The 12610-nt window shown below is 32.7% G+C and overlaps 1 protein-coding gene and 1 long non-coding RNA gene across 5 annotated transcripts in view; one reads left to right on the top strand and one right to left on the bottom strand.

Moving 5' to 3' along the window:
- The window catches only part of PSIP1 (PC4 and SFRS1 interacting protein 1), a 40876-nt gene that overhangs the window by 2508 nt on the left and 25758 nt on the right, over positions 1 to 12610 (bottom strand). Inside the window, exons 7-14 of one of the 4 annotated variants that reach the window (XM_027549196.1) lie at positions 11513 to 11609; positions 10386 to 10461; positions 6393 to 6621; positions 5350 to 5468; positions 2627 to 2682; positions 1954 to 2024; positions 1641 to 1742; positions 1317 to 1530 (exon numbers count right to left, since the gene is read on the bottom strand). In XM_027549196.1, coding sequence (XP_027404997.1) covers positions 1317 to 1530; positions 1641 to 1742; positions 1954 to 2024; positions 2627 to 2682; positions 5350 to 5468; positions 6393 to 6621; positions 10386 to 10461; positions 11513 to 11609 — 964 coding nt within the window. Of the gene's footprint in view, positions 1 to 1316; positions 1531 to 1640; positions 1743 to 1953; positions 2025 to 2626; positions 2683 to 3380; positions 4062 to 5349; positions 5469 to 6392; positions 6622 to 10385; positions 10462 to 11512; positions 11610 to 12610 lie in introns of those variants that run through there. The other 3 variants (XM_027549199.1, XM_027549198.1, XM_027549197.1) reach the window with 3 other exon arrangements.
- LOC113897023 lies at positions 5463 to 9726 on the top strand. Its single transcript, XR_003512215.1, has 2 exons — positions 5463 to 6180; positions 8147 to 9726. It is a non-coding gene; the product is annotated as an uncharacterized LOC113897023 (long non-coding RNA).

The raw sequence follows: 12610 nt of genomic DNA, 5'->3' as shown, positions 1-12610 counted from the left end.
CATCTTAAATACTAGGAAGACCCAAATTCAAGAACTAACATAGCCCCAAACTTCCTAATAGTGTATTTTATATGATATTGCATTGTAATCCTTTGGGTAGACAAGGCACAGTAAGAAACAGGGTTACTATCTATATCTGTCCATTCCATTTGTTACTGTTGTCAGGAAGTTACAAAAGGGTGATACAACTCTTTAGAGCATTGTGATTTATTCCAGTTGTTAGAAAAAGCAATGTAAATCACAGTAAAATTTTGTATTTAAGAACAGAAGGTGGCAAAATAGTTAACATGATTTTGTCTTCTTACTAACTTAGAAAATGAGGGCTTCCCTGTAAATATTATTTCATTATCAAACCTCTGGTTTGTTATCATTATCATTCCCTAGTAAATGAGTTAAGAAAATCCAACTCCTTTTGAACAGTCTTCTATGTTAGGGAGCTGCCGCTAACATCTTTAGTGCCACGGAGTCGGGGAGGCTCCCAATGGAGCAGGCACACTTCAGTGTACTGTGCTTCACTTTACGGTGCTTTGTACATCCTGCATTTACATTTTACAAATTCAGTGTTTTTGGCAAGCCTGCATCAAGCATATTTATCAGCACCGTTTTCCCAACAGCATTCGCTCACTCTGTTTCGGTGTCACATTTTGGTAATTCTCACAGTATTTCGCACTTTAGACATCTATTATATAGTGTTATGTCTTTGATGTTACTGTAATTCATGAAAGGCTCACAACATTTTTTAAACAACATTCTAAAAATAAGGTATGTCATTTCTATAGACATAACCCTACTGCACACTTTAGACAGACTAACAGACTTTAGTATAGGGTAAACAAATCTGTATGCCATGTGACTCACTTTATTACAGCAGTCTGAAACGAACCCACAGTATTCCTGGAGTACAAGCATACCTGTACTATAGGTTCAGTTTTAAGCTTTGTTCATATATACACCTTAAAATGTTTATGACTGAATAATCTTCAGGAGTGTCACTGAAAAACTTGCGGAGATATAATAAGACCAGTGATTATACGTTGACAGCTGCTGACGCCGACTCAGGAAGTTCATTTCTCCTGACTTTTGTGTAGGTTAGAAATTTTCCCTAGTTTAAATGAAAACAATAGCAACCACTACTTCTAGTAACTACTACTAAGTAACTACTAGTAATTTAAACTTGATAAAAACTTAGCCAAGATTGAGCAGACTCTGCTAAGTTCTTCTGGGACTCCCATCATCTACTATAGGTTAAGGCATTAATAAGATTAAATATCAAAGCCATTTTTAAAAAGTAATTCCAACAAAGTATTACCACATACCTGTTTGCTCCTTTTCTAGCTTTTTGTTTGGCCCTTTCTTCCCTTGATCTTTGGTTTTATTTGCTTCCTCATGCTGTCTTTGTTCGGCAAGAGATTTGTTCAGCACTTGTGTGATCACAGAATCTCCTTCACCAACCAAAAACATGTTCTTAAACTTGTTATACAACATTGTAGACTTTTCCATGATAACCTGACTAACTTTGAATCGCCGTATCTGGGAAAACAAAAAACAAGCTCAGAATTTTTCTAATTGATTTCTGAATGTTATTTAACAAAGTGGTGATGAGGAAATTTTAAAAATCTGCATAACTAAAGATCACTTACTTTTTTCAGTGTTGTAATCATCTCTGTGTGTTTTTGAGCTTGTTGCATTGTGACCTGAAGTGAAGCCAGTTCATCCAAGGCCTCAATACATCTGTTGACATCCTTCATGACAAAACAGTAATTTCATAACTGTTAATTACCACAACCCATAGAATCCAGAGATTACTTTCAAAATCTCAAATAACAAGGCATACAAAATAGCCAGTAACATTTTGTTATCTCAAATTTACACGTACTTATCAAACCATGTTAGAAAAAAACATGAAGCTAAAAAAGCAGCACTGTATTTTTAAATGAGGTATTAAACACTTACAAGATTATCAATTTTGAGTGAATTTTTAATTTCAGCATGTATCCTTTGAAGTCGAGAATCCATTGATGTTTCTATAAATTAAAATGTGAAACACAGTAAATAGGTTTTCCAAAACCAGTATTTTCGTATAATCTAAAGCAAAGTATAATGGAAAGAAGTGGTAATTTTTAAAAAATGTTCTTAGTAATCTGCTTACATCATTAAGAAATTATCTGCCATTTTCAGTCTTTAGTTTAGGAAACCAACATTCATCATACAAGCAAAGAATCACTGACTAGCTGCATGTCTCTAAAATAAGCGGTCTGCATCCACTAACTCCTTCTCAATTCTTTAGCACCTGCCTCTCTCTTACATATTTAACCAGAACTAAAATATCGATCTGAAACCAGATTTGTCAGAAATGGGGAAACACCTTGCTTTTAGGCAGTGTTACAATAAAATAAATCTGACTTCATAATAATAAGGAGCAATAAAATAATAAGCATGACCACCTTTGCAACTTCACCTTATAATACTTAAAAACAGTGCAAAACACAATCCATTAGGGATTTAAAATGTGTACTTGTACAATAAGAATATCAAATGACTGATTTCAAAATGTATACAATTAAGTGTCTGTAAAACTTCCTTTCTGTGTGTAACATTATACATCTTAGAAAGTGAAATAACTAACCTCGCTTCTTCTCCACTTTCTTAACTTCTGGCTTCTTTCCTTCATCTTTATTCTGCCTATCAAATGTTAACACAAATATTTCAAAAACATTGGAACTCTGTGACTGATTACCAAATGCCCACAATCCCTTTTGTAAAAGTTTTTTTTTTTCTTTAAAATAGTTAAGTGACCTAGATCACAAGGAACTGACTGTAATTTTTAGACCTTTGCAATGCCACATTAGTATTAACAAAACAACATAAAAATTAACATGCTAAAATAATCTAACAATCTAATTTTTCAGTGGCATTACAAATTTTAACAGCTGCTTTTGTGCAATTTTATTCCAACAATAGTGTGTTAAAAGACCAACTGCAGGGTCAATGGACAAAATAGGCCATAGTGGGAAGAGAATGCCTATGTTTCATGAATTCTAAAATAGCATGTCAAATTAGACTGATTTAATTGTTCCCACATCTCCAAAAGGTAGGTAATTTGAGGGGTTCAAAGTCAGTTATAAGATTAAATAGACTATAATGCTACTGTATTACAAATAAAGTGGGATTTATTTTTGCCACTGTATCAAACTTAAATGACATTCACTAGTGTTTACATACCATTTCACAAATGAAAAGGTACCATTTTATTGTAAATCACAAAAATAACCATTTAAAAATGAATTCTTAATAATTTCTAGTACCTTGACTTAGAGTTCGGGCCCTACTATAATAAACCAATTGAAATAGACAAGAACAAAAAATATCTAAAAATCAGGTTTTTTTTTTAAAAAAACTTTATTTTAAAATTTTGGTTACAGTTTCATTTTTGTTTTCTTAACAAGTCTACTGTTTAATCTCTCAGGATTAAAAAAACAATTATTAATATTCTAAAGAATTAAACAACAAAGGAATGTCAAGGGAAGGGCACAACTGCCCCATTCTCTAGGGGTATAATATAGCTACTCCAGTTTAACACCTAGCTTCAAAACAAAATGTATTTTTATATTTTCTAAATGAAGTAATGTACAACCACCATCTTCATCTGAGCTTGTAACTTTCAAACACAAAGCTTCATTTTAAGCTTGGTAAAAAACTTAACAGGAATGATGGCCGACCTTAGTATGTAGTGTGTACCTTACAGGAAATGTTTTTTAACAATCATAACACAGTAATAATGCCATTAATGAAGTCCTCAATTTAGAATCTGGAACATTCTTCCATCAAAGGGGGGGAGGGGGAAATTCAGTCCAATGAGTCTGTCTCAAGATCTTCATCTCTTGTTTGCTCCACTTGTATTCTCTTTTCAGTAACTGGATTAATGCTTTGAGCCCAAAATGAGATATATTTTTTATTACTGTAGATTACATGTTGTTTGGCTGGGAATACAATACAATAAACTTTATTTTTGCATAATGCATTTCATACAAGCTGCATCTGAAATGCTTTACAGAGCAAAACTGTCCAAGTACAAAGTTTTGTAATAACAGAAGAAGGAAAGAAAACACAAATATTAGAATTTGAGAAAGTTACATTCGGAGGACATTCAAAAAGAAATTGAAACACATAAAGATTAACTTTGAGATACTAAAGGATTGGGCTAGATTTACTAAGCAACAACTAATTTTATATCTTAATTTGGGGAGCACAATAAAGTTAAAAGCAACAAACAGTCCAACAACTTTTCAGTGAAAGGACAGGAAAGGATAGGTAACAAAAAAATAACTCTAATATTTACATAAATGGTTCAAGTCTAACAGATTAAAGGGAGTAACATTTCTGAGCTTTAAATCAATTTTTAAATTACTCCCTCTTATAGCTAAAACTGCTTATATATCCTCCAAAAAACTAAGAAAGGAGATGGTCAAATGCTATACTTAACAAGACTTTCAGCTTATAGATTTATTATATAAAGAAAAGGTACAAAATTATTTAAGAATATTTTTAAGAATTTCACTGCTTAAGTTTGTCTTAGTGACCTACAGCATATTTTTAAAATCACCTCACTAAAACAACAAAAAAAAACAGTTTAGTCAGAATAATGCAAGACGTTTCACAAAGAAAGAAACGTTTTTCAGAGAAAGACCTCAGAAGAGACAGTCTGAAGATAACCAAGAAAACAAATGTAATAAACACATGAAGCCTAATCATCGTCATTGCTATTTTCCTTATAAAATTATTTTATAGAATAAACTTAAAGGGGGAAGAAATTCCCCATGGTAAGTATATATTATCTGCAAGTATCAAAACTTATTATCTTGATTTATATTGCACACATCTAATGCAAACCCTGTCAGCCTTTTAGATTTACTTGTACTGGCTTCATGGGTTTCCAACTGTGCTTTTGTTATTTTTGCTGGTCTTCTGGGGGAGGCCTGCTGGTGGTATGACAAAGATATTTCTTTCATTCTTTGTCCACTCATTTATCATCTTTCTGTATTTAATATTATACGAGAAAACAGTAGAGGATGAGGACATTTTCTACAAAGCCTTGAAGCAGTTAAACCCTATCTGCACTTTCCGTTTAAATTAAAAATAATTCATAGGGTGATTATCTCAGTGAATTTCATCCTCTTTACTTCAGAAAAGAATGAAGCCTGAAATATAATTATATACTGAAGACATTTTTTTAACACATGGGCAAAGTCACTTTAGAAGGCTTCAGAAAGTCTGGAAAATGAGATTCTACTGTTTAAAATTTTCATGCTGGCTTAAAGAAATTGAAATTTAGAATAAGAAAATACTTACTGCTCAGTTTCCATTTGTTCTTCTTGCTTGCGTTTTCTATCTGCAGCTTCTTTCTCATGTTGTCCTTTGAGCATATTCCTTCTATGAGCAGTTTGAAAGTTCCTTCCACCTTTTCTCTTCTGTTTTATTTGAGAATTAGGATGGTTTTAGTTAACTATCAAGTCAGTGACTAATGCTTCTATGATTACAGTTGTGGGAGAAGAGCAGCAACTAGTTTTCTTAAGGGACAAATACCGAAATTACTAATTTAAAAAAATCTTAGAATTACACATGTTGTTGCTATCTAAATTTATCTTTCGCCTTGATGAATTTGATATGCATAATCTATTTACTGCATTGCTATAGGAATGACATGCTTTGGTTAATATGGATTAAAATGAAGTACATTAGGCTGTTTGCCTCTACACTGTGACTTCAATACCTGTTTACTGACAAGTGCCTGCTCAGCCTATGGAATTTTAGGTCCGGGGCTTTTGAGGCTATTAATAAATTAGATAAACATAAATGAAAGACCTACACAACCAGGGTCTGTAGATGTCCAAGACTATACACAAAACTTTTGTTTTTATACAGAAAAGAATGTATAACTTTAATGAAATTCCTAAATTGTTGCATCCAAATAAAGTACCACTAATAAACTGTACACTAAATAGGTCTGAAGTGCTTACTGAGGTCAATAATATAAATCTATGTATAAATTTACCTTTTTACATCTGTTGTCACTGGTCACAACTTACTTGGCTTAATTCTTTACTTTCCTACCTTTTCTAGGTAGATGGGGTTATTGGAAGTTTATCATGCAACATTTAACTCCCATTTAATTGTGAAAAGGTAAGGTGAACTTACAATGTACAATAAAGCTTCAAATTTGCTTTTTAACACTGCTAACTGAAGTTTATTCAGAAAGGTAAAGAAATTCATTTTAACTTTTAATCATATTTATAGACTTTCTTAAAGATACTGAAATCTTGATCTAAAGATTAAGAACTACACAAGAAACTAAAAATAAAACAACAGTTTTATTTGATATGCAAACATTCTACCTTTTCACCTTCTTGATCATCTCCTTCTTCTTCAGAATCAGAGGTTGATGTAACCCCTGTTTTGGCTAAATTTTTCCTTTTTGATTCAACTTCCTTTTTCCCCTCTTTTTTATCTGGCTCTTTTCTTGGCTTTTCTTCTTCCTTCTGGCCCTCTTCATCCTTTTTAAGCTGTTTTTTAGGTTGTTTTTCCTCTTGCCCCTTTTTCTTGCTTTTGTCTTCTTCAGTTATCCTATTTCACAGGTAAAACAATGAAAAATAAACTTTTATGTATCTTGTCATTCAACCACAATCTCTGAGTTAATAACTATTTTGTATAACAATAAGCTATACATAGTTTTTTATTTAAAAACACATTTTAAATATCTTCAAATAAAATGTAAGGAAGGGTCATTATCAGCCTATCACACACACAAAAGAACATCCTTTTAATATGTCAGAAAAATTACAGTGGCATTAGGGTAATAGAAGAGTGATTCCACCCCCCCCCCCCCCCCGCCTCATTTTCTAAGTTCTTTGTAACTCATTAACTTATTCACTTAAAAATAATACTGGGTATCATCTCAGATGCCATGGTACTATTCTTGACTCTGGGGAACAGCAGTGTATAAGGTGTGTGAGATCCCTAGATTTCAGCCACGTTGGCAAAAATACAATTGCAGAATCAAACTAGTATGGTGAAATACAGCCATTTTAAAATTTGAAGAAATAATCCTTGCAATTTAAAAGGCTCAATTCATGCATATAATGGTTATATATATGGCCAATTAATATTATGCAGTGTTCAAGGAATTTTATTGAGAATTTCACTTGTTATTTAAAAGCTGCAAGGAACTCCAGATCATTTAGTCCAACCCATTCCATTTAACAGGTGATAAAATGATGGTGCAAAAAGGTCAGTTAGCCCAGTATCTCAATTCCAAATCAACTGACTTTCCAGACAACTGCATCCTTGAACCCTTAAGAGATTATTAACTTGCAAAAGAAAAAAAAAAAAAAAACATATTTTATTTCTTCAGAAATTTTTTGTCACATAACTGTCATTGGCTATGTTTATTTTCAAATGTTATACATATTTCACCCTTTACTTTTAATCAATGGAAGATAAAGCAAGCAAGTAAAATCACTTTAGTATTTCCACAAATTAAATATTTTGATAATGATCATTTTGTGGAGATGCAGAAGAGAGGATCAAATATAAAAGGCATTTCCATGGCTCTTAAAAGTTACTGACCAATTGCCTCCCCCAAAATGTTACCCCCTGTGCAAAGAGGCAGGTATTAAAAATAAAAATATCCTTTTAACCCCACAGATCTGCTTCTAGCAACGTATTCTAAATAAGAAAAATGTATACATACAAGGAATAAACATTTTAAGAACTACTGGAGAAACATGTGACTACTTTTCTTTTTTAAAGGTAGACTTATTAAAATGTGTATCATATGCTCTTAAGAAATGGATAATTTCTAAGTTTTAAAAACAGTATCAAAGCAGAGAATTCCCATAAACATAACTACAATTAAGTCTTTAGTTAATTCCCTCCTTACCATCTTCCATGAAAAATAGACCTCTTGGGGATAAGTTCTCTACTAATAGCTCAAGATATGGTAGGAAAATTATACTAAAGGAAATTATAAATACAGTTTATTTAAAAAAATAGCCCCAAATATCTCAATGACATCTAACAGATTTTTACATGAGGATTAGGAGATGGTTTCAGCTTTTCTGGACTTGATTCCACTGTCTTATCATTTCAGGACCCACTGCAAGGAAGCTGTCACTACCAGAGATACCCATTGTTCTTATGTTGACGCTTACATTTTAAAAGGCTTTACATAATTTTGCTCTGCACTCCACTAAGTTTCTGTCCAGATACAGAGCTAAGAGTAGCTGTAACAGCCAATGCCTAGCCTACATACAGCACAAATGAGAAATAAACATTGTAAGCTACTGGAGTTGTCCATCATGGAAACCTAGAACGTGTGACACTTGCTTTGCATTTGAAACCCTACTATACACAACACACAAAACTATCATCTGTGATAACTGGAAAGAAATTTTATTCAGTGAATTTGTGGCTTTGGGTGAAGAGGTTTCAAGACAAAATATTGGCATCTTCAGTTGATTGTTATCAACATAAATTTGATCAGGTACTTCAAGAAAAAGGAAGTTCAAAAAATAATAGGACAGCAAAGGAAGGAGAAAAATATTCCATGCATCTCAGTGTTGAAAGTTGTTTCTAGCCTATAAAAGATTTTTAAATTCAGACAAAGACAGGAGTCAAAGACCCAGTAAAGGTAATGTATTAAGTTGCCAGCCTTTCCTTAAGAACTCAAACTGAGATACCTTGATCCTTCTGATAAGCAAATCACTTGTAGGCAAATGAAACCAGAAGTGGGTTTTCAAGAAAACATATAAACTCAAAGTACTTTTACTTAAGTGTAAAAAGATAAGCATGTCTGGGCAAGTCTTATGAGTTAGACCACTGCACATGAAGCTAACTAGAATGAAATGGACACACACACTAACAGTAAAGTATTGCTGCACTACCAAAAGTGATGCCAGTCTACAGGAAGGGAAAGTAATGGAGATTTAAAAAGGAATCTTGGGTCAAACTCCCTGAAGTATGAAAGGAGACTAAGAAAGCTGCTCAGCTAGTAAGGAGGATAGTACTTTCCAGTGCAACTATTGATACTGAAAAAGATCAACTAAAGATGATACTGAAAAGGTAGAGAACTCTCCAAAGAATGGGCCAAAAGTCAAGGAGAGAAATGGACTAGGAACAAACCTAATCAAGGAAATATCCTATATATAAAATGGGGATCTCACAATATTTCCCCAACAGAATTTCTTATTTCCTAGGGAGCAATGACTGCTATATGCCTCATAATCTTCTCCTTGGGAGTATTTATGGTTCCCTATCCCAGATCAATGTGCACATATAAAGGGGAGAGGGGAGCAGATGACCTGTGTTTTAGTTCCTACGTCTCTACATCAAGGCCTTAAGTTGATCATGAAATCCTAGACTTGATGCCTTGATTAGAGAAGACATCTTACAGAGGGGATGAGAGAGATTCATTTGAAATGTTTAAAACAAACTCACCTGCATGTACTTGATATTTTAATTTCAGTATAGTAATTAAAACCATGTGGTAGTTTTTTGCCACTAGTTTTGAGAATATTTAAACAGCTGGCTTGGCAATAAAATAAAACTCTTTCAACATATATTGGTTAAAAAGTACCAACACTCTTGAGTTGTTCTATAACTGAAATTTCCAATAAATTGTTTTCATTCAAAACATTGTAAATCCATTAAATAAATTGTTTTCATTCAAAACATTGTAAATCCATTCTTAAATGACATTACTTGAGCCTTTTCCTACAAAATCCTCAAACACAATACCTACAAAGTTTTTCCCTTGTTTGTCTAGACGTACATTCCTATTGGTGAAGTTTCTATCCAGAAAGCTGACACAAACAAGATCCACATAAAAAAGAAAGGTGGCAAGGAAGAAAAACGGAAAATACTGATTGTTTTGGTTGCTAACTAAAAGCAGTCAATATTCCAAAAGACTTTAAAATTTTACATTTACAAAAATAATTTTAAGTGTTATTTTGAAATAAAGGCTATTCTGGAAGAGCAAGATTTGTGGAAACTGCTTCAAAAATACTTTGGGGGTGGGGTAAAAAACACTTTGTCTAAAAATTTCTTTAAACAAAGATTATAAATTTTACCCTGCATTATCTGAGTATCTTACATCCTGATATATAAGAAAATGTCTTAGATTAATGAAATCATATCAGATTTTTCTTGATTCCCTATCAACTTTAACTTTTTTATATAATAAAACTATGTTTTAAAGAATTTCTCTCATAATTCTAAGAAATACAAAATAGCGATAATAATCATCTGTAAATAAAAACTTGTAGAAACTCAAATAAGTTTATACATATTTAAGGTGAAATGTCTCATTTATTGCAAATTATAATACTCACATGTCACTCTCTGAAGGACAAGGTTGTTTTACCATTTTGGGTCTGCCTCTTGGTTTTGGAATCTTGACCTCTGTGGCTAACATTCACAGGAAAAAAATTTTTTTAACTACCAGTTTTCCCACCAAGATGTAGACATCAAAGTTATAAATATACATACTAAGAATATTAATTAGTAATTATTATAGATATAATTAGTTTTTTTTTTTTACTTTAGGTTTTATAAATCATATCCTTGTTCAAATGAGTGACAAGTAAATCAAGGTTATTTTCAATTTACCCTTAGTATGGCTGAGGACTTAAAAGAACATCCTTCACTGTTGTTTTAACAGGAATGTCACAAAATTCAACTTTATAGTAGATAATAGCTCTTATAGTCAACATTCATATACATAGTACAGTATCATTTGTAAATCTGTGTTCACAACTTTGAAAATTCTTTATCAGAATTCACTAAATTTTCTAACAATACCATTAATTTGATCCATTACAATATTAAAATCCAAAGAAAAAGGTAAACAAATTTGGGGGGGAGGTATTACTCAGTTTAAATCTGTCTCATTAAGAATCCTATATAATGAAGTAGGAAAAAAAAATTGTCTCTATCCTGGCTAACTTTCTTTGTTTTACTTTGTAGTAGAGATAGATCCTTCCAAACTATTTCCTATTTGCCAAATTAGGAAAATATTGTAAATAGGCTGAAGACATCTGCATATTGTATAGGTCCTAATAAAGAAAGAATACAAAAATTTAAAAATTAGTAACTTTGATAACTCAAATGTTGTTTTCTCTTGCTTTCATTACGATTCCATTTGGAAAGCTTAAGTTTTCTAAAGTTAAGAGATAAAGTAAACCATTAGTCATGGAATTTATATCTAGCCACAGCCTCCTATGCTGCTATTAATGGAAAATGTAATGGGGATAAACAGAAAATGAAAAAGTCTCAAACAATTATTTCAAATTTAAATACCTTATCAGAGAGCAGAAATCTTAATGTTTATCTTCTTTAAAATGTGTATGTTACACATAACCAAGTGTCTATTCACCTATTCCAAAGTAGCTGAGGTACAGCACTTAAATGGATTAGAATACTGATCACAAGCCAGATATTTAAACATTAACAATCCTACCTGCAGGTCGTCCTCTTTTAGGACTCACTTTTAGATTAGCAGATGCTGTTGCTGTAGTCACTACTCCAGCCTCCTCAGTTTCTACTTGTTTTTCTGCCTGAATAACAAAGATTTAAATTATTTAGCATGGCAGGCATTCCAAGTTTATTAGTTTAATGGCAAAAACATGCCACTGTAAGATAAGTTCAAATATAAGCATAACTTTAAAAATATATATTCATTTATTTGGCTGTGCTAAGTCTTAGTTTTGGCATGTGGAATCTAGTTCCCTGGCCAGGGGTTAAACCTGGGCCCCCTGCATTGTAGCACAGTCTTAGCCACTAGACCACCACCACTAAGCATTACTTCTATATGATTTTCACTTTTCAACAGCTGACTCAGTGATAGCCTCAAACTTAGCTTATAATTCTAGGAAATAAACAATAAAACTTCACTTTTTAGATTTTATCAACCTAAAAAGAGTCATTTGTAAAAATAAATTGAATATTCTTGATGCAAAGTTAAATAAAGTATAATTACACTGACTAGCCCACATATTGCTTATAAATGTACTTTCATTGAAAGTGAAGTCGCTCAGTCGTGTCCAACTCTTAGTGACCCCATGGACTGCAACCCACCAGGCTCCTCCGTCCTTGGGACTTTCCAGGCAAGAGTACTGGAGTGGGTTGCCATTTCCTTCTCCAGGGAATATTCCCAACCCAGAGATCGAACCCGGGTCTCCCGCACTGCAGGCAGACGCTTTATGGTCTGAGCAACCAGGGGAACCATTAACTATCTCAAAATGCTAACACTTTACACTGTGTACTTATGATATACAACCTAAATTAATGTTAGAAAAGGCACTAAAGTTGCTGATATTTCCATCCTTTGTTAATATACACATTTTATTTTTGAAATGAGACAGATCTGCTGTTCTTCCCTAGGAGTTATTCTTATTTTCCATAAAGAAGGACTTACTATAAAGAAATCCCAACAAACCTTTGCAAACTATAATGCCCTAAAGGTAATGAGACAACAGCCTCAAATGAGAATCCATTTAATCAATTCAAGCATTAGAGTAGAACCAAGGTTAATAACCACCAATTAGAAAGGAAATGC

This window comes from Bos indicus x Bos taurus, chromosome 8 (genome assembly GCF_003369695.1).
Source record: "Bos indicus x Bos taurus breed Angus x Brahman F1 hybrid chromosome 8, Bos_hybrid_MaternalHap_v2.0, whole genome shotgun sequence".
NCBI classification, from domain to species: Eukaryota; Metazoa; Chordata; class Mammalia; order Artiodactyla; family Bovidae; genus Bos; species Bos indicus x Bos taurus.
The sequence above is the reverse complement of the archived record's forward strand: the minus strand, read 5'-3'. Positions and strand labels throughout refer to the sequence as shown.